The sequence below is a fragment of the Arvicanthis niloticus genome, chromosome 22 (assembly GCF_011762505.2).
Source record: "Arvicanthis niloticus isolate mArvNil1 chromosome 22, mArvNil1.pat.X, whole genome shotgun sequence".
NCBI lineage: Eukaryota > Metazoa > Chordata > Mammalia > Rodentia > Muridae > Arvicanthis > Arvicanthis niloticus.
The window spans coordinates 13810383-13838184 of record NC_133429.1 but is presented as its reverse complement, the minus strand read 5'-3'; the positions used below and the strand labels follow the sequence as shown (position 1 = coordinate 13838184).

The 27802-nt window shown below is 40.8% G+C and overlaps 1 protein-coding gene across 10 annotated transcripts in view; it reads right to left on the bottom strand.

The window, feature by feature from the left end:
- Anks1b (ankyrin repeat and sterile alpha motif domain containing 1B) overlaps positions 1–27802 on the bottom strand; it is a 1013218-nt gene that overhangs the window by 860148 nt on the left and 125268 nt on the right. For all 10 annotated transcript variants that reach the window (XM_076919966.1, XM_076919965.1, XM_076919964.1 and 7 more), the window contains exon 2: positions 1433–1513. In XM_076919966.1, coding sequence (XP_076776081.1) covers positions 1433–1513 — 81 coding nt within the window. The remainder of the gene's footprint in view (positions 1–1432; positions 1514–27802) is intronic.

Below are 27802 nucleotides of genomic sequence, written 5' to 3'. Positions count from 1 at the left end.
CATCCTGATACAAGAAGAATAAAAATTAATTTCACTTTTGAAGGAGACCTGCGAACGAAGCATAAACTGCAATCACAGTTTGCCTGAGGCACGGGAAGGGGTCATGAGATTGAGGCAAGGTGGGATGTTCAGGCAAGAACCAATCTTCAAAAAGAAAATAGTGACAGACATGCAGACATATTTTCCTCCTATAGAAAAGCAATTTAATAATTAAAAAAAAAATCCTGTCAAAACAAAACACTCTAAGCTATATGGGATTTGATAATATAATTTAAAAGGAACAAATAAAAACAAATGTGATTTGGTAATCCAATACTAAAAATATAAACAATGGGAGATCAAATTTATAACATTTCATGCAATTAAGATGACTCTTTAAATGTACTGATGAGGTTAGATTTATATAAGTTTTAAGAGAAAAACTGTAAGGGTAATAAATAATGCAAAAATTATAAGGTTTTTTTTTTTTTTTTTTTGAAGTTAGAGATTTATGTCCACCAAAGTAATGATCAAGTATAAGTAAGGCCTGTGTGCTTGAAATTTAAATAAATACTAAGTGGAAAGAAATAAGTGTGTGTGAGTGTGTGTGTGTGTGAGTGTGTGTGTGTGTGTGTGAATTCTCACGTATCTCAGGCTGCCTTTGAACTCACAAAGTAGCCAAGAATTATCTTGAACTCCTAATCTAGTCTGTGCTTCTCAAGTGCAAGCATGACTTGATGACCATGTCCCACTGAAAACTCTAAAGTGAAATAAAGAGTCAAGCCTAGGAACCACCTTGCATCATCTCTGCAAAGGAAAAACAGAAAGGGAAAGGGGAAGACGAAAGGGGTACATTTCTCTTAAGGTAACAAAAAGACAGAACATCTGTGTCACCAAGAAAATGCACCACATCTTAGCACCAAACCCTTAGCTTACCTAGCCAAAATACAGATAAAAAGTGTTGGTTGTAGTTATATGCTCTCTCATGCCCCATCGTATAAACTAGTATATTAATTAAAACATCAATCCCTTAAGATCAAACAGATTACAGATGAGAAAGGTAATTTTATATGACAGAAAACATCACATAAGTACCCATGGTCTCTAGCGGCAGGACCATGGCAAGAGTCCACGCCTGTGTTGAGTGGGAGTAAGCAAAGGTCACGAGAAGGGAAGCAGTGGTGTTTTATCCTATTCTTTCCCTAAAACTGAACAGGATTAACATTCCTGTGTGATACTGTTTACTCCTCCTTTGAATTGACACTCTGAACACAGTCATGCTCAGTAATACTCCTGCCAAGCTTAATTTATCAGTGTTATCATCCAGTGCCTCCTCGATAAATTGCCTAGGACCAGAAGACTCTCGAAATGAGAAAGGCATCAACAGATATAGTTAATGTCATCACATGTAACCAAATCCAGAAAATGTCCAGTCCGGATAAGTGGCACTTACTTATGTCCATTTAAGGCTGCGTGGTGTAAAGCGGTGTAACCCGAACTGTCTGTGCAGTTCACATTGGGACCTCGCCAGATGCTGTGAACAAAACACAAGCGCAGAGTTAACAGTTACGGAGTCACGCTTTCTCGAGCAAGAACCACATGGTCACGCAGCAGGCTGCATGTAGCATAGGCAAACTGCAGTTCCGTACAAAATGAATGACAGCTTTCATCTACACCCCAAAGAATAACTTCATTTATTTGACGTAGAAAAATTCAACAGCAAGTGTCAGCATCGTCAAAGAAAACATACTACAGAATATATGTTGACTGGCGTGCATTAAGTTTGGGTCCAAAATTCCCCTCTTACTCTCTATTATTAAGTATTAACACTCAAGTACCTGTACTAAAGAATAAGGATCTGTGACATTTGCCTCCAACCCTGATATAGAAGAGATTTATGTGCACTGCAACACACGTTCACATTATGGGAAGACTTAAACTGTTCCTGTTCCATTGCTTCCAAGAAAATGTATATAAAACCACAAGAAGATCCTAACGATTATGCTTTTAACATTGACTTGACTTTACAATATATTCTGGGGTTAACATGTAACTATATAAAACACTCATTTTATACTTGATCACTGCAATGAAAGAAATTACTTTTAGCCTTTGGAGACAATAACGTATTGAAAGACACTTGTCTAGAATCAGACAGAATGACTTTATCTAACATTCATGCTGATATTGAAATTAGAAAACATACTAGCTAATGACAAATTCATATTCGTGAAATATTTATAATGCATTAGCTCAAGGTCACATATTAAGATAAGCACTGAAAAAACAAAATCATAACCAATATTCTTTTCTTATAAGAGCATAGTCTGGGTGCAGTGGCTCGTGGCTTTAATTCTAGCGCTTGAGAGGCAGAGGCAGGCAGATCTCTGAGGGCTGGAGACCAGCGTGGTCTATACAGGAGTTCCAGGACAGCCAGGGCTACATCTAAGTCCTATCTCAAATGGAGAAAAAAAAGTCTAATGTAGATAATAGATATGATGCACATTCATACATGCAGGAAAATGCTCACATAAATAGATATGCATAAGTGAATACATACACATGCATGCATACTGAGAGAGAGAGAAAGAGAGAGAGAGAGAGAGAGAGAGAGAGAGAGAGAGAGAAAGCTAAGAACCTCAATGATTTTCTTAGAGAAGGAAGAGCTGATCCAATGATGTTGTAACACACATAAACCAAGGGCAGAAGGGATCATTTCATAGTCATTAAGGGAGCCTCTTGACAGGAGTACAGAATAATCTTAAGTAGTTTTTTAATGCATATAACAACAGATCTTCAAAATACATTTAATGAAGTCTAGCTCAACTGCAAAGAAAAAAAATATACCTATGCCTGAAAAAATTTAAACCATCTCCCAGTTGATGAAATAAAAAGAAAATCAGTACGAAACTGAATAATATTACCCACCAACTTGACCCAACTGAAATTTATGTAACATTTTATGCCATAATAACAGAATAATAAAAGTTTTTGCAAGTAAACTCAGGATATTTATGAAAACACAGCAAATCATCGAACAGAAAACAGTCCCAATATACATGAAAGTAGTCAAATCAAGAAAGAAATATTCTCTGACTACAGTGAAATCAAATTAGAAATCCCGCACACAAAAGTATCTGGAAACCCTTAGTATTAGCAATGAAGTAACATCAAAGTTAAAGATAATAAAAAAGGAAATTACAAAGTATTTTATGCTTAAAGCACAACACACTAAACTTTACTTACTAAACTGACTTAAACTTTACATACTAAAACTTTCCACACGCAACTAACGTGTACGTGCCTTAAAGAACTTGTGTCACTAAAACAGATTTAAATGAGAGGAGAGACTCAAACTAGTAAACTCAGCTTCTATTTTAAGAAACAGAAAAATGGAGCTGGAGTCTGGTCAGCAAAGGCTCACACTCAATGCTTGAAAGGCCTTGAGTTTCATTCCCAGCACCCATGGAATCTAAGTCTGTTGTCACAATTGCCCTGTTCTTCCCTCTGATGGCACCTGTACCACACATGGCACGCACACACAAACACACATACATACACACACAGAGAGAGAGAGAGAGAGAGAGAGAGAGAGAGAGAGAGACATGCACATGTACACGCTCACACACACACACACAAATCAGGAAAAGAAATTATTAATTATATAACACATTAGCAAAAAAAATGCCAAATAATCCATGTAAAATAGAATAAGTCTTGAATACACATTCTCCAAAGGAAATATAGAAATAGACAATAGGTATATGAAAAAGCATACAATTTCATTAATCATCAGATTTCATCAGTAAATCAGTTTCATTAACCAAAAACAGTATGAAATGTGAATACAAGCATTAGGGTGGTTATTCCCATTCTTTTCATAGCTGTTCCAAAAAAAAAAAAAAAAAAAAAAAAAAAAAAAAAACCTAAACAAGTAAACAAGTGCTTGTAAGGGTTTGAGGAGAGAAAGTGTCTATATACTGCTAAAATGTAAAATGATATAGTCACCATGAAAACACTGTGGAGGTTTTAAAATAAATTAAAAATAGAACTTCATATGGCCCAGCAATCACACTTCTGAACATATACCGAAATATGAACATCGTGGCAATAAAGATAACAACACTCCTGTGTGCACTGGCAGCATTGTCCACCAATAGCTGAGACAGTCAAACAACCTAAATGGCTGCCAGCCAACAGATGACCAAACCAAGTATGGCATACACATATAATTAATGTAAAAGGAAGAAAGACCTTGACGCTTACTAATTCGTTCACTATGGATTAACCAGAGTATGGAATGTTGCCTCACTACTACAGTAACTATTATCTATTTGTGTACTCCTTGAAAGTTAACAAAACTACACTAAGTGAAAAAAAAGTGGATGACAAAATATTATATTTGACTCAGAATTCCAAATGTTTCTTATGCAGTAACTCCTTCACATCTGTATAAGACGAATACTCTTATGATTCCCATTGAACAGTTGGAAAATAATTAGCATTAATTTAGAAAATACATAAAATGCCTTCTTAGCCTCTTGGTGATGATTATGTGCAGAAAAAAATACACACAAAGATACATTTAATTCCTTTTTTCTTTCCTAATTTATTAATTTATTCACTTTACATCCTGATCATAGTCCCCCCGCCCCCTCCTCTCCCCTCACAATCCCACTGTCATAAGTCCCTACCCTTCTTCTCAGAGAATGGGAAGCCTGCCTTGGGTACCACCCCACCCTGGGACACCCAGTTGCAGCAGGGCTAAGTGCATTCTCTCTCACTGAGCCCAAACCAGGTCAGTTAGAAGAAGGGGATCCAATAACAGGAACACAGACAATTTGAATTCTTTAAAATATTGAGGGGGGAAAGATGAAGAGAAAGGGTAGATTCATTAGTTCCTTTTTTTATTGCTATGATCAAATATCTAACATTAAGACCTTAATTGGTTTATATTGGGAGACAGTTCGGATACAGCCCAACATGATTAAGAAGGCAGGGCCACAGGAGTAGCCTGTAGCTGGGGCACCAGGAACTTGCTCACATCTCAACAAATTAGAAAAGGGAGGCTCTCCCAGAGTCTGACAAATACAAAGGCAGATGCTCGCAGCCAACCACTGGACTGAGCATGGGGTCCCCAATGGAGGAGTTAGAGAAAGGACTGAAGGAGCTGAAGAGGTTTGCAACCCATAGGAAGAACAACAATATCAACCAATCAGACTCCCCCCAGAGCTCCCAGGGACTAAACCACCAACCAAAGAATACACATGGAGTACACCAAATCAAATAAATGTTAATATGTACATATATACATACATGGTATATATCAAAGATAATCTTACATTTGTATCAATATTCAATAAACTATACCTTGTATCAAAAGTAAAAAAGGAAGAGAGAGAGAGAGAGAGGAGAAAGAGAGAAAGAGAGAGAGAAAGAAAGAAAGAGAGAGAGAGAAAGAGAAAAAAAACCAGAAAAAGCAATGTCAGTGTTTGTCTGATTTTTTCCATTTTTAACCAGTTGAGGACCCTGGACAAGGGCTGCTGCTACCACATCAAGGTGAGTCTTCTCTCATAGACTGAAAACAGACTCATAGCACACCATAGGTTTGTCTGAGAGATGATTTTAAACCTGGATAAGCTGGCAATGAAGAATAACCATCATGGTAGGTTTGCTTCAGATTATGAGGTGACTTGTGACATTCTAAGAAACTTGGAATTAATTCCGCAGTCAACTTGACACTTCTGGCATAACAAGGTCGGCATTTCAAGATGACGGCTTCTCTGACGGGTTTTGGAAAGTGGCCAGAAAGGGAATTGGGTTGACAGTTAATTTTAAAGATTTCTTTATTCACCTATTTTTATGTATATGAATGTTCTATCTGCATGTACTCACTCGTGCACACCAGAAGAGGGCATCAGATCCCATTACAGATGGTTGTGAGCCACCATGTGGTTGCTGGGAATTGAATCTAGGACCTCTGGAAGAATAGGGAGTGATCTTACTGCTGAGCCATGTCTCTAGTTCTCCTTTTAAAAAGATTTATGTATTTATATATTTATGTATATGAGAACAGTCAATTTTAATAGAACAGAATGAAAGAAATATCCTGAACTATTGGGTACATAATGGCAAATTGAGAAAGCTGAGGGAGGAAATTCAAATTCTTACATCTAAAAGAAAATCTATGAAAGACGATAACCGTATGGAAGAGTTAGCTTGGCACAGGACTGAGGTCCCTACCATGAATGACATGCAGGTGGTGAGATACCTCTATTAGTAGGAACTTCAAGGGCTGTAGTGTCTTTGGGGAATGCCTGACTTCAGACAAGCTAAGAACCCCGTGCTGTTCAGAACACTCTCACAATGGAGGGGAAACAAATGATAAGAATCTATAAATAAACCAATATGTTTTTAATTTCCTGCATGTTATAAAAGTCCTTTAAGTATGTAGTGGGAAGGGGCATTGGTATTTATTGCTAATAGACGGCGGAGGGTCTAGGTATTCCATTACCTCTTGCATCTCACTTGCATATTATCAACAAAAATATTAAGTGCAATAGAAACCTGAAATTTTTCTAATGAATACCTGATCTTCTAAGGAGAATGAATATAGGCACATATTTTTATAAACAAGGAGATTCAGAATAGAAATTTAGCATATGTGCCAGGGAGCTAAATTCGGCTGCACCTATTGACAGAGCCTGTAGGCACGCGTGCGCATATCCTCAGAACATCTCTACACATTTGAATGCTATAAATAACCCAGGCCCAAACCCTCAAACTAAAACCTTAAAAAGGAAACCTTGATTTTGGAAAGCTCATGCCTTGAGTCAATAGCCCATTCATTCCAACTTTTTAAAAATATATTCCTCCTTTACTCAGTCATAATAAGTGCCTTTAGCAGATGTATGAAAAAGGTTTGAGAATCTTATTATACATGTGTTTTTCTGAAAACCCAGATTCTTTATCTTATTCTAATAGAGGCTAAAATAGCATTTCCAAATATTTTAAAATCTTCCCATCAGCATGGTTTACCCAAAGGCAATGCTTTCATACCCTGAGATCAAAATTTTCCAAGACTCCATCCCTTGGTTGTAGTCCATGTAATAATGCAACCAGGTTCCTATGAGATGGGCTTTCTACTGAACTTTCAGATGGCCAGGACATACATGAAACTATTTTATTTCCTTGGCTTTTCATATTGAAGATATTGAAGAAGATAATCCTTAAATGTAATCCTGAGTTTCTTGGGCTGGTGTGTGTGTGTGTGTGTGTGTGTGTGTGTGTGTGTGTGTGTGTATAGCCAATGAGATGTAAGGAATAGCTACCCCACAAATTGGTCATTGCTATTGTCTTCACAGATCTATGGAGAAAGTCCACTCTTAACAATATAAGAGTGTGTCAGCTTTTTCTGAAGCTTTTCTGGAGCTAGGGAAATATGCCACTAGTAGAGAGAACCCCATAAGCCCTCTGACTAGCCATATTTCAAGTGATCAATAGCCTAATGAGGGCAGAGACTTTCATATTATATAATGGAGGGCAGTTTGATGTTATTATTGGGGCCAGAGGGGAAAAAAATCAAAGGTTACACTGATGTAATTTGTTTCCAACATCCACTAGGAGACACACCATCACATTCTGTGACAGCGTTTCCAGACAGGATTAACCAAAGAGAGTAAGAGCCACCCTCACAGTGGGCAACCCAGAAGTAGAAATCCCAAGGGAAAAGAGCACACCTCCTTTCCTTCTTCTTGAGCGGGTGTCTCTAACACTACTGCTGCTGATACATCCTCCACTGTTGTCAGACTCTAGCTCCTCCACCTTGCTGTTGTGGACTCGACACCAGCAACTCTCTAGTGAACTTCAGACTTTCAGGATCAGATTGGGACTACTGACCCATTCACTTTCTTGGACTGAAAAGCTATCAGACTGTCTGTTTCTCCAGCCTACAGAAAGCCATTGTAGAACACTCCAGCCCTTATAGGATAAGACAATGTAATAAATTCCTCTTTACATTATGTATTAAGCAGATATATTTCACAACTAAATACATTTATAGGCTCTATCCCTCCATTTATTATTATTATCATTATTATCATCATCATCATCATTATTTCTTTTTGTTAATCAGGTCTCCATATGTAGCTCTGTCTGTCCTGGAACACACTAACACACTATGTGGACCAGTCCAGTCTCAAACTCACATAGATTCCCCTGCCTCTGCCTCCCAAGTACTGGGATTAAGGCATATGCCACTATGATTGCTATAACACAGCTTCTTAAATGATATGGCATAATGTCATATGGGAGCACACAACTGAATAAAGGAAGATGGAGAAAACGGAGATAGTAAAAGGTTTCTGAAAGTGCAGCAACCAAAAATTAATTCAAAAACAATACACAATGAATTGCAGCTGTTTCTGGAAACACTGTCCCATGATGCATTTCAATATGTTACTTGGTTCTGAACAAACAGCATGTGTACTTTTACTGCAAGTGCTCTGACACCACACATGACAACACATGCTTTCATGTCACACATGACAGCACACACTCTCACGCCACATATGAGAAGTGCTATCTGAAATACTTGGATTCAGACTCATAGTATGAGATGTGGTGTTTTAACTGAACATATGAAGTTTTCTGCTATTATAGATACAGGATGGTTCAATTACAGAAAACAAAAACTTATGTATTTCCCTACTTTCATTCCTCAGCACAGAAACATCAAATTAGTAAATCTGAACTGTATTGTGTTGAAATGTTTGATTTTTGAAATTCTGGTAGCTGGCTAATTTCATTTTAAAAATTCATTAATTCATTAATTAACTTGGAATTAGGAGAGAATTTCCAAATATTTCTGAAATAGCCCTAAATGTACCTTCTTTCTGTACTATGCAATTCTGTGAAGAGGTAATAACACACTGATGATTATAAAATCAAAATATCAATCAACTCCAAAAATGCTCAAGAGGTTCATATTGTATACCACCAAACATTCGGCCTAGTTTTAATTCTCCACATAAAATAAAACCACATCCTTCCCATTAGTATAAAATTTGGTTTTGGTCTTGATAAATAATAAAATCTTATGTACAGATTACATAGACATACACATATGTGAACGATTATATTCAAATGGATTTCATTATGAGTTGGTTATCAATAAGTGTGTAATTTGTATAACTATTCAATATACTTTGGGTCACATAAGTATTCTCAAGCTTGAAGGAGAAGCAAACAGAAGAGATTCAAGAAGCTGTGCTCAACAGCATTAGACTGATACAGTGAACATAAAATGGTTACCAAAAGTAACTTAAAATAATGGATTTTTAAAAAATAAAATACCTATTTGACTGAGTCCCAACTTCTTATGGTGTTTTCATACCATTTTTTGAGAGGAAATAACAACTGCTCTAGCATGCAGTCATATTTTAGACTGTAAACACAATTACACAAAAGCTTTAGGGAGTGTAATGGGCAAAATTACATTAACAAACATTTTAAATGAATACTATGAACATTGAACTTTTCATTGCAGTCACATGGCAAAGTACATAACAGGTTGGCTGCAAGCAGAAATGGCTCAAGTAATTGTCACATCATTCACTCTTGTTCTTCAATATATATAATAAGGTTCCACAGGAAACAATTCAGAATGTGAACATTTGTAACCATTCTTCGCATAACGCTAAACATTGTAACCATTGAACAGAGTCCTGATAGAAACTAGACTAGACATGCCAACCTGCTTTCAACTTTGTCACTGGTGGGAAAATATAAAACAATGTTCCCAGCCCAAACCCACACCCTCTAAAATTGACAGGATGCTTGAAAAGAAACTGTTGCCAGACAAGGGAGATTAACCTGCCATGATCACACACCATGGATTCAATGGCGATTGTCCCTTGTATTCACTTCCTAGATAGTAAGTCAGAGGTACTGTCAAATGCACAATAGTGATATTTCAGAAATCCAAATTTTAATTCTTAAAGTCGATGAGGTGACATGTCAACTGGCAAGGAAGAATTAAGGCCACTGCCAGAATTAAACTGCTGATCATCTGACTTTAACCGGATTTATCCAGAGGCATCCAATACAATCAGAGATGTCCTTCAATAGAGAGGGTAGCAGGAGATGTAGAGCCATAATGACTACAGCAAGAGACCTCACTGGTCACTGGGTTGTAAAACTAAAAGACAAAGCACCCAGGGATGTGATCAGCCGCTAGACCAGCAGTTCTCAACCTATGGGTCGCAACCCCCACAGGGGTCACATATCAGATATTCTGCATATCGGATATTTACATTCTGAGTCATAACTAGGAAAATTACAGTTATGAAGTAGCAATGAAATACTTTTATAGTGGGGGGGGGGAGGTATCACCACAACATGAGGAAGTGTACCAGTGATGCAGTATTAGGAAGGTTGAGAACCACTGCTCTAGAATTTGGAAAGAGCAAGAAAATATATTTCTCCACAAAACAACTCTTCTAACACCTTGGTTTTAGCCCATTGAGATCTGCTGACTTCTGTGGCTATCACACAATAGACTCTCAAGGTTTAAACTACTGAATGTGTGATAATTTACTACATCGGCAACAGGAAACGAATAGAGGTACTTATAAAAACATCCCTACAACACAAGAGTGCTCATATTTGGGAAACTGGGGCAGCAAGAGGAAAAGAACATGACCAACACATGGACTTGGGCAGCTGCATGCTATGAGACATGTGAAGGGCTTATACAGGCATCCGTTTGTAACTTCTATAATGTAGGGGAAACAGCAGCAGCCGCCTCTGCATAACTGTAATGCTGGGGCTGCAAAGGCACCGTCTACAGGAGGACCTAATTGAAGACTGCCTGAGAGACCAAGGATTGCCAGCCAATGCCAGCCAATCAGGAACTGCCGTTTTGAAGAGACGCTTTCTTGGGACCAATGGGGCACATGTGGAGGGTATTAAAGGAGCTTGCAGCAGTGGTCACATGAGCTTGCTGTGGCGTTTCTCACCTGATTCCATGCCACCTCACCTCAACCCCCAAGGGCAGGTAGGGGCAGGCAGCGAGTAGTCCAGGGCACAGGCGAGCCTGTAATTCTGAGTTTTTTAAATAAGGAAGTAAAACAGCCCTCTTCCAGCATCACACATATAGTTAGCACTGACCGCCAGACTCAGGACCAGGCTGGCTATTCCTAGAGACCACGGCCCTGGCCCACTCCACCCCAGGCTCATTCTTAAAGTACCTTTTCATTATTATGAAATAATTGAGATTTTCTATGCTTTGGGGGCCAACAGTATTTCTTCTGTGAGTGCTTCATTTTTCCATTGTGTTTTCCAATATTTCATTACTCTTACGAACTTGAAGGAGCTATTTTATTTTTTTATAAAATGAATAGTTATTGACTATGTTCTATTTCTATGTTCTATTTCCATCAGCCGAGAGTTCACCCTGTCACTTGGCTTACTATAGATATTTACTGGATCAAATCACCTTGACACCACAACAACAATAACAACAAAGCATCCTTTAAAAAAAATTCAGATTGTAAAATTACCTCTTAATGCCTACTCTGTAGAAGTTAGTTCTTGCTCAGTGTGATTTAATGGACTAACTCCCTCATTCTGTCCTTATATCAGTCTTTAAAATAACTTTAAATTTTCCTGAACACACCTACACACTTAATACTAGTGCAAGTTGTAATCTAAAGTATATTATTTTTTTAACATATTAACTCATTAACTCTTCATAGGAAAGCTGCAAATGCACACTATAATTATTGTACTTTATAGATTACATAAACAATGTCCAGGGACATGAAACGGGTTGCATTGCTTCATACTAAATGAAGCAGAACTTCAAAGCAACAACAGTCCTCTTTCACTGCCTAATGCCTTATGTATGACAAGTGGTTCTCAACCTTCCCAATGCTGCAACACATTAACACGGTTCCTCATGTTGTGGTGACCCCCCCAACCATAAAATTATTTAATTGCTATTACATAACTATAATTTTGCTACTGTTATAAATTGTAATGTAAATACCTGATGTGCAGGCTAGCTGATGTGTGACTGTAGTGAAATTTTTGGTTTCTTTGGAAAACACAGACATTACGGGAATCTGTTTTAATCTTAGGTGTGGGATGTGGGGCTGCTTCAGACCATCCACAGCAGCTGACTATGATTTGCCTCATGCTCTAGCAAGGGTGTGATTTTGCCAGCTGCAGATAGTTTTGTGACATTTGGAATTCTGAGGACTTCTCAGAGGGTATATAAATGCCAGGATCCCGAGAGGTGGGGTTGTTGTTGTTGTTGTTGTTATGATTGGTGGGTTGCTGTTTGTTGGTTGGTTGATGTTGATCTGTTTGTTAAGTACACATGTGCAAAGAAGAAACAAGAAGAAATTAGATATTTTGACGGCAAAGATGAAATTAACCTAAGGAACTCGATGCCCTTAATCAGCAGGAAGTAGTCTAAGAAACTAGTCTCCCTTTTTCTTTCCTATCTAGTGTTAGGGGGTTAAAGGGGTGGAAGAAGAGGGGTGGAGAAGAATAAGGAACTCATAAAGTAGCCAAAGTCTGGCTACATGTGATCCTTGTGAAAGAGTCTTGGCCCCCCCAATGGAGTACTGACTCACAGGTTGAGGACCACTGCTGTATTGGGTGTTTATATTGGTTGCATGGTTAATTGGCTGGATGGCTGACTGGCTAGCTGATTTATTCCTTCTTCTTATGGTATTGGGAATCAAGGTCTTACGGATGCTAAGCAAGTGCTCTACCACTGAGTCATATTCTCAACATTGTCTGGTCACTGAAATTAATTCCAAAGACGTGACATTTGGTTGGTTGTTTGCAGAGTCTTGCTACGTTACTCAGACTGCCTTTATCTTCCCAAGGCATGTACCACCACCCTGAGCCCAATTAAGGTTAGTTTATGGCTATTATAGACAACAGCTTATTTTTCATATCCTTTAATTACTGCTGCTGATTAAATTTTTTTAATTCGTTCATTCAAAAACCCATTATTGATCACCTACTATGCACACCCACTGTTCTCACTGTCCCTGTCACTGATGGTGCAGCAATCAAATTAGGGGGAAGAGACAACAAAGGCAAAATTGCCTGCCCCATGGTCCTCAAGTCTCAATACCAACACATGAATATATAAGTATATCGGAGACATAGCAAATAAGAGCTCAATATTGTGACAACAAAAAAGCAAAAGAAACAGAGTGAGCTCTATGTACCATAGTCAGCGAAGCACACAACCTTAAGAGGCCGCTTCACACAGAGAAAGGGGCTTTGACATGTTTCAGAATAGGAAGAGACCAGAGTAGCTGGAGCAGCAAGGCCAAGTGGAAAAGGAGTTCAGAATCTCCAGGCCAGAGCACGTAGGGACTTATGGCCACTGTGGCTTTGACCTTTACTAGAACGGAAAGCCACTTAAAGCTGGTGAACAAAGAAACAACATAATTTGGTAACATTTTAAAATATCAGACTGTGAATGCAGCACGGTGGTAAAATGTTTGCCTACTATGCACGCTGCCCTGGATTCTATCCCCAGAACTGTGAATATAGATGTATAAAAAAAAAGGTCACTCGGCTACTCTGTTAAGAGTCTAGAGGCTGGCTGGGCGGTGGTGGCACATGCCTTTAAACCCAGCACTTGGGAGGCAGAGGCAGGCGGATTTCTGAGTTTAAGGACAGACTGGTCTACAGAGTGAGTTCCAGGACAGCCAGGGTTACACAGAGAAACCCTGTCTGGCTTGAAAAACCAAAAAAAAAAAAGAGTCTGGAGTCTGAGCAGTTGAAATCTGTGGCTTAAGTATGAAGAACTAGAATTCAGACACCCAGAACCCAAGTAGATACAGGGTAGACTTGGCAGCACGTCTGTAATTGCATCCTTAGAAAGCAGAAATGGGGGCCACCCTAGTGCAAGATGTCTATAAGACTAGGCATAGGAGTGAGCTTTGAGTGTGACTGAGAGACCCTCCCTCAAGGAATAGGGTGTAAGAGTGATACAAGATGATTCTTGACATGAACCTTTGGCTCCATCCCACACCCCATATATGTGAGCACACACATGCAAAATATGCATATGTATATATGCATAAGTACACACATAAGTTGAAAGATAATGAAGGAGGAAGAACAACAGCCAGGAGAGTATAGTCAATTATGAAAGAGATACTGAGAACTCTGAAGTGTGTCGGTGGGGGAAGGTTTGCATTATGAATCTAGACACGCTACAAGGTAGAAGGCTTACATCCTTATTCCACTTGTGCCACAGATTACCACAAGCCAGATTTCTACCCTCTTCAGCCAGAAAACCATGTAACAATCTGATATGACCCAGAGAAGTTTCTCTTGGGTTTTCTGGGTATAACAACTACCTGTCTTTCTTCATAATACTCATTTCATTCTTTTGGTTTTCCTTATTTAACAGCACTGGCTTGAATATCTAAAGTAACAGAGGGATGATTTTGTCCTGTTAATGAACTGAACGGTCCTCCTGGTGAGGTTTTATCATTAGTTGTAACACTTACTGCTGGATACTCATAAGTAGCTCTTAGAATACTAAGAACCCTCCGCAAAAGATAAAGAGGCAGAATAACACAAGGCATAAAAGCTCACATTCAACTGCCAACATCAAATACTGATTCTACCTGCCTTACCAGACAACATTTTCCTATATAAATAATTTACACTGTCCTAGGAATTGGCCACTTCAATTTTTCTAATCTATGTTAAAACTATTTTCTACACTTAGAGTTCTATCACTATTATAATATCTGGTGCTCTGTATCTGTTTTTCTCCTTTGTTAGCCTATGTGAGTCTATTTTACTGACCTATTTAGAAATTTGGTTAGCTTTATTTTTTATCAAATATATGTGAGACGTGATCTTTATTCATTTGAGCATTTACTTCTTAATTTATTTTCTATTCTAATCTAAAAGGATTCAAAGAGGCAACTATTGTGTTTTTCTTTATGTAGCTCTTTTAATTTAACACTTTTCAATTCATTTTATTCTTTCTTGTGTACAGGTAAAAGAATTACAAGCACTGATATTTATACTGTGATTTTATTCATACCTCTTGGGCCTTGACAAGTCATAATATTATTTCCATAATATGTCTCATGGCAGGGATGAAAAAATTCTAGAGAGAAAGACATTTTTGCCCTCTGGCTATAGTGAGACAATGGACCCAAGAAACTAGAATTTCCTCCTTGGAAATATCATTCTGGGAGAAAGAAAGGGCTGAAGCATGTGGGTTCCTAGGAGGAGCCTGCTTCCCAGGAAGAGCTTTACCCAGTTCTGACAGCTTGCCCAATAGCCTTGCAGGAGAGACTGGATCCCAGACATGATGGGTCTCTGATGGATGAGACCATGCCTTAATTATGCATTCCCCTTTACCCTATTTAAACAAAAACTTGCAGATTTTGGAGGAGTCCTTGAACTACTTTATTCATTGCTCTTCACAATATGACTACAATCAATGAATAACTACATTCCCTTGGCTTTTCACGTACTTCTCCACTGGGCCTGCTAGCAACAGGTGCCAAGTCTATGGGTTGCCATGGCCTGGCTTTGACCCTAACAACTCCTGTAACTCCTGTAATATATAATCTGCAATCCCATTTTTATTTCCTTTCATGCTAAAATTTTAGAGTTTTTAAAATATTTAAGCAATATGATTTACCATGTCCTAATAGTTCTAGTTTAACAATATAGTCAGGACGATCAACTTTAAATTTTTTAATTTTCATTGAGAATAAGTATACAGAACATATTTGTGGCATATAGAAAGCTTTTTTGCTTGACCAAATTTTATTCATCCTCCTCAATCTTCTAATGAGCCCATCTCAATGTTTCCTTAGAAAGTCCAGTTTGGGGAACACAACATTATAAATCAATTTAACAGACCTAGTGATGCAGAATTATTAAGGGCTGATTACTCTGTCTTGGCAGATATAATCAGTCAACTATTCTGCAAGTGTGTCCTTTTCTGGACAGTAATTTGTCTGTAGATGGAAAGAGGCAATTGTTGTCTAGTGGCTGTCTCACCACAACTGGAGTAATTCCAAAGATGCTCAATTTCTTCCTAGAATCCACGACAGGAAGCTGTCAGGACCAGACAGGTCTCTAATCAAAATGAACATTAATACAGAAATGTTTGTAATGTCAGTTCTGTGGACTTCTGATGTTTTGAAAAACAACTATCCATGTAAGGTAATCTGGACTGTTGTCTGTTAACTCCTCTCAGCTATTTCTAAATAAAATATAGAAAACACCCTAACAATAAAGTCAATGTCATGAATTTGCTATAGGCCCTTAACTCACAGGCTAAACATCTCAAATCAGTTGAAAAAGTTAAAGAAGGACTGGGTCTAAGCCTTGTATTTTTAAATGTATTATACAGGCAAAATGCCTATGAGAGTAACAATATTCATCTCACTTTTATATCAATAAGAAGCTTCAGAAGGCTGAAGATCGGATGCTCCAATGTTTTGTAGTATGGGGACTGTCCAGGTGTTCAGCAGTCTCTATAAATTGGCTGTTTTAGAAGCTATGCTTTGTGTTTCCCATAATTTCAGTTAACTCAGTCATTCTGGATTTCTGACAAGGTTGAAAACTTATAGTCTCATAGCCAATCCTGGCTATTTACTTTGAGAGAAAAGATTTGAGAGGTTGGTTTTCAGCTGACACTCATTCTAAAGCCAAGGAAAAAACCAGGTTCAGAACTAAGTCTTTTAGTTAGGAGAGATGACAGAGGTTCTGTTTAGTCAACAAAATGATGGACTGGGTATTAGGTCTATCTTGTACCTCACTGATACAAATTGGTATAGCTATGCTCTAATTGTATTTTAAGAGAAAAGTTTTATTTTAACAGGAAGGGGACTAATGTAGGAGGAGCTAAGGTGGGAGGACTAAGGAGAGGAAGAGGAGAAGTAAGGAGAGGAGGAGGAGAAGGAGAGGAGGAGCTAGGTGATGAGAAAGAGATGAGGGGGGAAACATGGAGGCAGATGTCCACATGTCTCCGCTAGTCAAAGATAGTTGATATATCTAGGTTGGGTATTGGGTTACAGTTCTGATTGATATTGAGCATTACCAAACTTATAAAACCTTTGGTTAACATTTAAAAAATTGTATAAAAGCAAAAAGGAGAAGGGGGCATGTGATAGGGGTTTTCTAGGGAGGGGAAATGAGGAAAGGGGATGGCATCTGAAATGTAAATAAAATATCCAATTTTTAAAAATATTAAAAAAAATCAGTTTAACAAAAATCCCCACTCAATATCTCATCATTCTCAATTACTGATTAGGTTCTACTCTTCTTCTACCCCCCAAGTGATAGCTGATAACTGTGGTCCGTCTTCAACTAGAAACTTGTTAGGACCACCTGGCAAAATTTTTACCTCATCCTTGATACTTCCTCAATAACATCTTTCATACACTGTCCTATACCATGCTTCATGACTACAAATTAATAATTATCCATTCTGTATTTAATAGGTGAAGCCAACCTCTCTCCTCCATGACAAGACCTCACTGCAACTGTAGAACCTTGAAAGACAGCATGGTTTCTGGTTGAGTATAGGCTAGAAGCCCCCAGAAACCCCCAGGTGATCCTGAGGGGCTCCAGGAGGGACCACAGGTGACCCTAAAGGATGGCCCGTGTCATTTGCAGAAGCCCTGGAGACTGACAGAAGTGTGTCCCACCCACCCCAGTACCAGCAATGTCATTAGCTCTGAAAAAATACAAAAGGTCTAAAAGTGTGCCATTGCCAAGTTTCAGGGAATGCAACTTTTGTGGAACATTCCTCTGCTCCCCTTCCCATGTAAGTTACAACTGTCTTGATAAGACTGAAGATACTCTAGAAACACCTGGACGCCTTCCTTTGGCTATAAGAGTACTGAGACAAGGGATCCCTAAGACTGAAATTTCTCTAAGTCTCGGGCTGGAAAAGGAAAAGACTGTGGCCCTGGTGCCAGGTGAAAAGGGAGACTTTCACCCAGAACTTATTTCAAACAGCTGTGACAATTTTTCAGATTCCCATTGTCAGTTGAAAACCCCACAGCTCTCATCTGAAAGGAATTGGGAACAGTTTACTCGGGAGTGACCCTGGCCTGAGCATACAGATTTAGGTTACCCCAAATTCCAGATTCCAGCATAAATACAATTTTAAGAAGTTTGTATAGGTTTACAGGACACAGAGAGAAGACTCTCTTGTGATTTATGAAAATAAGACAAGCTTAAACTGCATTGGTGTGCAGCTACTGAGGGGTTACCTACTCTATAGGCCCAAGGTGATGCTGTCTGATGGCATTCTTAGCTTTTAGATTGGTGGAAGCTATCTTAAGTCAATATATTCTAAAAGGTTTTCAATCTATTATCCAAAGATGTCAGTTCCAATACAGAGTAGAAGAAGGAATGGTTGTTCTGGAAGGTTAAAACTAGCTGGAAATGAGACAATCAGCCACTGAACGGGTAAGATTCCAATCTCGCCACAGTCCTGAAACTCCAATCAGTCTCCGTGGATACAGATTCCTTCCTGAAGTTTTTCATCCAAAGCCTCTTTTGGGGAGCATTTGTTCACAGTGTGAAGAGCAGATCAGAAACACCGACAAACAAGGATGTGTCCTCGATGGGTGGGACCTACACGGATGTGTCCACGATGGGTGGGACCAGACAATGACTAGGGAGTAAAGTTACGCTTACCTCTTGTACTCTATTTAAGCTAAAACTTCATATCAGGACCCAGAAGATGAACTTGGGGAGAGTCACTGTGACAAGCATCATTAAAGGTCCATTGGGGGGGGGGGGACTTCCGGCCAAGAGGATGAGGTCTCTGGCCTTGGAGGGAATGCTGGGAGAACATGGTGGTCAATGCCCACTTTGATATGTTAAATCCACACCACAGGATTTGTCCCAGGTTTGAAACTTAACACCCCAGTATCAACTGACCTCTTTTTCTGTTACTCTTTCCACCTTGGGGGGTGGAGAAGGAGGGTTAGGCAAAAGTCCTGCTTTTCCGTAATACTTGTTAATTTGCTTACTGAGGATGGGTGAGCAATATTGGTATGTGAACTAAACACCTCCCTGGCTTTGATCCTAATATCTCAGGCAACACAGGGATTTTAAAACCACTCAGTGGGTTTTCTTTTCAAAGAAAACCAAAGGGGGGTAGGGAGCAGTGTCTAAGTTGTATTAAGGAATGTTTTGATATTCTCCTTAGTTAGGCTACCCCACAACCTCTGAAGTTGAGACTAAGTAGAAATGTAGGGAGAAATATAAAGAAACTAAAGGGACAAACTGCTCTTGGTCAGAAAATGTGGTTTCCAAAAAAAAAAAAAAAAAAAAATGTATGCAGTACGGATATTACTCAGTCCCAAGGGAGGCTGAATTGGGGCAGCAAATGGAAGAGATTGAGAGCCACGGGCTAGCCATCCATCAGTACAGCAGGAGGTAAACAAGCAAAGGAAGCAAACAGCCCAAGGCTGCCTTCTGGGTTGGCAGCATCTATCAGTGGGAGGTTATTGACAACTCTGCTTCCGAGCAGGGACAAGGAGAAAGGGGTCAACATCCCTGCCCTGGGCAGTCTGTTGAAGAAGATGTCCTTTTCCCCTCTGGATCTTCTTCCCACGGAGAGGCAGGGAGGAGGGTAGGGGCAGGGATGACAGGAGCTTGAAGAGAGAGAGGCAGGGAGTATATTATGGTGCAAAGGAGAAGATGGTGGAAGTGGAAAAGCTTTGTTTCCTACCAGAAAAAGCTGTTGAGACAAAGAGAGAAAACTTTACATGAAACTTGAAGATGACATTTTCAAACAGGTCTGAAATATTTAAACTAAAATACTTCAAGTTACCTACTGGAAAACCCCACCTCTAAACCCATCTTCAGTAACCTAGACAACAGCAATGTCATCATCAGCCGCCAAAATGAGACACATTTCCTATTGCCATATTCTCTCTATGTGCACAGGCTATACCTCTTTATAAAAAGCCAGTGCATTCTCTTACACACACACACACACACACACACACACACACACACACACACGATATGCACTAAACCTCTTGTGTGAGATTTGTTGCATGGAGTCTCTTTGCAGCATACCTTGGCTCTAACCCACCCAGGTACTTCTGCCAATATTGGGGCTGAGACTTGGTAGGATATCTTGGTGCCTGCATGCTCCCCTCTCTCCTGGGTCTAAGCCACACCAGGGTCCTATCCCTTGTCCCCAGTCCACTTGTAACAGACTTAATTCCCAGCTCACTGACAGCTGGGCACCCATCCAACACTTGCAACTGGTAAGTTCTCCCTTTGGTCAGTGTAAATGCTTCCCTGAATCTGAGGGAGGTGACCAGTGAGCGTCCGGCACCCCTCTAGTATTCTTGAGGTAGAGGCACCCCCAGCTACAATCTTTAAGACTACAGTTGACCCTCCTCAGTGACCTCTACCACTGACCATTTCCCTTTGATGAGGCGTCATTTTTGAGCATGGTTTTCATCATTTTCTTGTGGTTTCATTTAAAAGTCCTGGTACCAGGCACTGTGTCTTCTTGAGCTTTTAGCCCTGGTCTAGAACTGTGAGGTGATGATCCACTTGTATAGGGAGCAAACAGAAGGCAGCTATTATCCTTGCAGCCATCTTGAGCCATATATCCTGACAAGAGACTTGTTTACAATAGCCTACAACAGCTGAGCACACTCTGATAACATCTTGTTTTAAGATACCCAGGACTTTCCCTTGGGTGTGTGAGACTTAAAGGTGTGATTTAGAGATAAGACCTAAGGGCGGGCATGACTTAAAGGTGTGACTTAAAGATGTGGCTTAGAAGTGAGACATATAAAAGTCGAGAGGCAGACAGAAGAAATTATTAGACACTTGACACTTGGAAGAAGTAACTTGGAACTGGGAAAGAGACTAGCAACTTAGAATTAGGATTAGGACTTGAGACTTGGTGCCAAAGCTCAGGACCTGAGACTTGGTACTAGGAACTAGGGACTTGGAGAGAAGAAAAGAGACTGAAGAATAAACGGGATTGAATCACACTCTGTCTGGTCTCCATTCCTCGAGTCCGTCCTCACTCTCTCTCTTGCTGAACTCCAACCCGTGGACTGAAGCAGCTTGGGGAAGTGCAGGCTCTAACAATTTAGCCCCCAAGGCTTCTGGCAGTGCGGGTTTCAACATTGACAGAGCGGTCCCAGACATTTTGGCCCCCAAACGTGGGGCAGAGTGACTCTCAACAAACTTGTGCCTTCTTTATTCAGTCCACCTAAGTCCTTGCTATGCCTCAGACTTCAGGCCTTGGAGTTCTCCCCGCACCCCACACCCCTGCAACCTCACCTATAAGAACTACATCATCATCATCTGTACCTCCAGGTTTGCCTTTGGGGTGCTTCTTAAAGGACTTCTGACCTCTGTACCTAGTACCCAACTTAAAGGCCTCTAAATTTACCCACATTTGCAGTTAAATCTGGCCTCAATGCCCCTTAGATAATCAATCAAAATGGCTGCACAGTGGCTGCCTAGATGCCAATGTTATTGGGGATCTCTATAGCTACTGCCAGTGATTGGGGAAATGGAGGGAGATTCCCTATGACCAAGCCTTCCCTCTGTTCTTCCTGTTTCTCCATTCAGCTCCTTCTAGCTATGAAGTCTGAACAAGAGGCAACTTCTATTACTCTTAATCCTGCTAACAAGCCCTGCCCCCTGCCTCACCAGCCTGATCCCACAGCTCCTTCTCCTCCTCCCACTCCTTTGGTCTCCTCTTCTTCCTCTCCAGGCCACTCTAGCCATCCCACCCTGGCAGCCACTTTCACCCCCATCTTCAATCCCCCTGCTATCATGGTAGGACCCCCTCTAACTCCTCCCACCCAGCCTAACCTGGCCCCAGTTCTCCCTTTGTAGGAAGCTACTGGGGTAGACAGCCTGGTCAAGGTACATTTCCCCCTTTTCGTTAAATGAACTCACTCAAACACACACACAGAAAATAGAATCTTAGGCCTCTAACTCCTCTACTCGCATAAAGAATTCCAATATATCACCCAATCCTACAGTCTCACCTTCCCTGACATTTATATGATTCTAACAATCTACTTCCCAAAAAGCACAGGAATGTTTGGGAGTACATGCAGATGATATCCACCAAACAAACGCACCATACCCAGCTGAGGCTGAGTTGGTCCCCAACCAGGATCCCCAGTGGGACTCCAATACTATAGGGACTATTCTTGCTAGAGATCAGTTTATAACTTGCCTCCTGGCCAGTCTCTGCAAGGTTGCCCTTAGTAAGCTATGAAAAACTCTAAGAGGTCATTCAGGACAAGCATGAAAACCCATCTCAATTCCTAGAACACCTCACAAAGGATGTCTTACCAGTATAGACCCCCCCAAACCCAGAGGGTACACAACTCCTCACGATCCATTTCTTTTCCTAGTTTCCCCTACATTAAAGACAAACTTAAGTACTTGGAGAGAGGTACCCCCTAACTCCACAGCAGAAATCCTGGTGCAGGCCTGTATGGTGTGCCATGGGAGAGATGATCAGTCCCCAGGCAAAAATGTCAAATGCTGGCCAAGACCTTTCAGCCAGTTTCAACAACTTCTTGGGCTCCTTTGGGTCCTAAGGCTCAAGGACCACTGGGTCCCTGCTTCACATGTGATCGGGGCAGGGAGGATATCACTGGGACAGGGTCTGCCATAACCTCCACAAGCCTGCCCTGCCATATTCAAAGTGCCATCAAAAAGGACATTGGGCTGTTTACTGTCCCCATGTCCCTCACAGCATGGGGACATCAGCTCACACCTCCACCAGACCTCATAGGCCTGACCATGGGTGACTAAATGGATCTAGGCTCCCTTGGCCCAACCATTGTCATCTCTGACAGGGAGCCCTGCATAGTCATTATGGTATTAGTGTGACCTATGTACTTCCTCCTGGACACCAGGACCACTTACTCAGTCCTGACAGAGTTTTAGGGATTCACCTCTCTTCATTTCCCTATTTTCAGAGTAGGGGGCAATATTGCCAACCTCATCAGACCCCACCACTTAATTGCATTTTCAGGGGTGTTCTTCTCACCCATTCTTTTCTGGTGGTGTCAATCTGTCCCATACCCTTATTGGGAAGGGATCTTCAAGCCAAAGTGGGAGCCTCTATTTCCTTTGACCCCTCCCCCAATTCACCTGACCCCAAGCTCACCAGCAGCCCCTCTTCTTCTTTCTTCTCTTCCTCCTCCTCCTCCTCCTCCTCCTCCTCCCCCACTTCCTCCTCCTTTCTCCTAGCCACACAACATACTGATTCCAACACCAAATTCCCTTTTCAGTCTCCCATGTGGACCCTCAAGTGTGGGATTCCCAAACCCCCTCCGTTGCCAAAGACCCCTGTGTCCATCCAATTATAGGACCCTACCCAATACATCACCCAACCACAGTAGCCACTCTGGTGCCAGAGTCTCGGGGATCTTCAGCTTATCATCTCTGGCCTCCTAAGAAAAATCAACTTCACTCCACATCTCCCTCCCTTTTCATCTTTACACGTCAGCTAAAAAGCCCAGTGGGACCTACTGCCTAGTTTAAGAGATCGTATTAATCAGTTCTGCAGTGGTTCTCCTCTCCCATCATAGCTAAGGGACTTAGCTTTTCCACTATCCCCTCAGGGACCTCCCATTTCTTAGTCCTGAACCTCAAAGAAGCCTCATTCTCTATTCCCCTCATCACCCAGTCACACAACATTTTTGCTTTCACCTGGACTGCCCTATCCCAAGGGTTCTAGGACAGCCCACATCTGTTGGTCAGGCCCTGACCTTGGATCCACTCTCTTTATCTCTCCTTGAATCTAAACTTAGACAATATGTAGGTGACCTTCTTCTCTTCAGTTCATCCCTACAAATTGGCCAAACTGACACCTCTGCTCTTCTAATTTCTTGTCCAGCCAAGGCTATATAGTCATACCATCTACAGTCCAAATGCCCACACCTCAGGTCACCTATTTGGGATTAATCATTACCCCATCATACAAACCTTGGATAGAAAATACCTAATCCAGTCCCTCACAGTCCTTTCTACCAAAGAGTACATTTTATCAACCTTAGGAATAGCTGGCTTCTTACATTCCTGGCTCCCCTCCCATCTGCCCACAGTTAATAGAATTGTCTACAGCTGTTCCCCAGGCCAACAATCCCATAATCTCTAAAGAAAATAACTGAGCCAATGAAGCAACTAGAGCTGTGGCCCTTAGAGGCCCAGACCCATCTCACCCACTGCAGGACATGCTTGTGTTACAACCCACATCTCCTCCCCTAAATAATACAGACCTGTCCTTTCATCTCCTGCTTGAGACTCTGACATCACCCTACTGGCTCCTCAATGTTACCCAGCCTGGCTGCTTTGGGGATAGTTGACTGTGTATTTTTCCATGTACTAGCTCACAAATGCCATTTACAATTTCTCACATAACCTTGTCAACTAACCTTACCTCACCATTCACCACCTGTCACAGCTCCTCTTGGGCATGGCAAACTGCTGTAAGACATCCAGGACACATTTTGTAGGGGTGTTAAATTCCTTAGACTGCAATACAACCTTAACCCTTGACCCTTCCACCTCAAGACCCAGTGGCCTACCATCCATAACACCTCGATTCTTTGTGGTACTCAAACCTACCATTGCCCACCTTTCAGTTGGTCAGGGGTTTGCACACTAGTAATTCTCTCCCCCAAGTTTGGAGTGATACATGGCAAAGAGCCCCTCCAGATTCTGGTTATGGATTCAAGAACTGCTCAACATAATGAATTGGTTGTTAAAATATTGACCCTTCTAGCTGTTGTGGGAATAACTGCAGGCATTGCCACCAGGAGAGTGGGACTGGACACCTCCCTGTCCTTGTATCACCAGTTTTTTTTTTTTTCCAGTTCATCAGGGACCTCAAACAGGTGGTCCAAACCATACTCATCTTTTAAGGAAAAATGAACTCCTTGGCAGCAGCAGTACTCTAAAAACCAACAGGGACTATACCTTACAACTGAAGAAGGTGACCTTTGCCTCTTCCTCCAAGAAGAATGCTGTTTCTGTGTCAAACAATCAAGTATAATTAAAAACAAAATACGACAATTCCCAACAGACTTCCAAAAATGTAAGGGACAACTTGATGTCTCCAGCCCCTGGGCCTTTGAGATCCTCATATGGAGGTGGATACAGCCCCCCCCCTCCAACCCATCTCCTGCTTTTTCTGCTTTTACTAATCATGTCCTGCTTTATCAGTTTCTTCTCTCTGTTTCTCCAATGACAAATTCAAAAAAATCTCTAATCAAACAATTAATCAGTTACTGTTACAGGACTACCACAGAGTCAGAGACTCATGACAACCAAGTGTGCCCAGATGGTGAGGATTAACAGTGCTCCAAGATGTCAATTCCAGCAGACAGCAGGAAGTAGTCTAAAGAAAATGGTGCCCCTATCTCTGACTCACCAGTCATACTGAAATATTTCCTCACCTTTTATAATAAATTAGAAGGAAGAATTTGAAAGACCCTAACCCTAAGGCCACCTTTGGTAACCTAACAACAGCACCCACATCATGATCAGCCACAAAGATGAAACACATTTCCACTGTCATTGCAAGTGGTATATTTTACCTGTGCACATATAAAAAGCCAGTGACTTCTCTCCCAACTTCTTTTGCCTTCTACCCTCACACAAAGGCAACCTTAGTATATGCCCCACCCCCAATAAACTTCTCCTGTGAGACCTGTTGCATGGTGTGAGCTCTTTGCAGCATACCTTGGATCTGATCCACACAGGTCACTTGTATCTATTACGATATTCCTTTTATCTATATCTAAATCAAAAATAGAGGTGAGGAAATATAGGTGGTCAGACTAAAAGAGAACCAGCCATGTACTTTTCCCAGGAAATAGCCACATCCATATTAAGGTCTCCATAAGCCTAACTGATTAGTGAGAACTTTGTGACCGAGGATGGCTGGAGTGATACAAATCTAGAATTGAATTATCTCGGGCTATTATTAACAGCTAGTAACCAGTCACTGTATCTTATTTAACATTTTTGTGACTATCAGGTAAAGTCTTTTAGGGTCTATTAACTTTAAAGACCATTAGCTTCCCCCAACCCTAAAACAAAAAATGTCATTCAATACCATCTTGGACCTACAGAAGTGATGTCTCCGCTTTGCTGAAATACCACTAACTGATGTTTCCAACAATGTTTTTAAAATGACTACTTGCTTTATGGCTTTGTTGTGTTCTATAACTAACTATAAAAACTTCATGAAACCATTTTCACATTGAGGCATAGTATTTAGGGGTGTCCTGCTCCCAAGTCATGTCATTTGTATTTGGCTCTTATTTCCTTTGAGATTAGAACTGGGTTTTACATTGACAATGGCTCCTTGATATATGGCAAAGATGACACGGAAGTACACAGAATCAAGAATACTTTTTTATTAATTGATTTGAATCAATCCTGCATCTATCTGAAGAACTGAACTTCAATCTCTCTCTTAAGTCACATAAAAAATACACTAACTATAGAGAAGGAAAAGAAAGGGTGTTGGGATGTGGTACCCACAGAAAGGCAGAAGAGGGCATCAGACCCCTAGAACTAGGGTTACAGATGGTTGTGAGCAATCATGTGAGTGACTAGAATAGAACCAGGTTCTCTGGAAGAGCAGACAGTGCTCTTAACTACTGGCCTATTTCTCCATCCACAGTTGGATGATATTTTTAATCAGTAGACCTATCTACTGATTAATTAAATATCTACTGATATTTTTAATCAGTAGACCTATGATATATACTTTTTTATTTCATTATTCTTTTTGTGTCTTTTCCTCTGCCTTATGAAACAATAAATCTAATTTATCTTAAATAATTGGTTAATTTTGAAAGATTCTCATACGTTATTTGAGTTCCCTCTCATGTATCCTGTAACTTTTATCCTGAATCTCATCATTACTGGAAAGTGCTGTCCACTAGATAAAACCTTTATAATTATGATCTCATTGTCTTAGTTAGGATTATATTGTAGTGAAGAGACACCATGAACACAGGAACTCTTATAAACTCTGATAAAAAACATTTAATTGGGACAACCTTACAGTTCAGAGGTTTGGTCCATTATCTGTAGGGCACTGCGCTGAGAGACAACCAGGTGTCTGGTTGAACGAGCTTCAAACCCTGGAGACCCTTTAAGGGACGGTAGACCGTTTGGCTCTGTTCCTGGCCCCCTGGCTCTCTCAGCTTCCGACCTTTACTGCTTCACAGACCCTCCCTCAGAGAGGTTGAGAGGTCTACGACCATCAGGTCACGTAGGAATGGTGCCCCAGGCTCTCCTCACATGCATATGAGGCATCCCCAAAACCTCAGACTAAGCCAATGAGGTTACCTGCTGCTAAAACCTTCACCCACCCAAAACTGTATATATTGAGCTTAATTGAGAAGTAAAGCGCACACAAGAACCATCCAGGTGTCTGAGAACTTCCTTTCGTAGTCATTGACCCGCCGCAGCCCTTCTCCGCTACCTGGCCGGCGCTTCCCGGCTTAAGAGCTGTAACCCTTTAGAGCCCGCTGGGCTCCCTGCTACCTAGCCTACCTAAAGAGCTTTAACGCTTCAGAGCCTGCTCGGCTCTTCTGCTACCTAGCCGCATTCCCCAGCTAAACAAAGAGCTGTACTGCTTGACAACCCCCTCCCTGGAGCCTGCCTGGAATGCCCGGCTGCCTTTCTGTCAGCTAGTTGGCTCCTTATCAGCCTGGCCCGAGCCTGGACCAGTTCAGCACGGAGTAGCAGGGGCAAC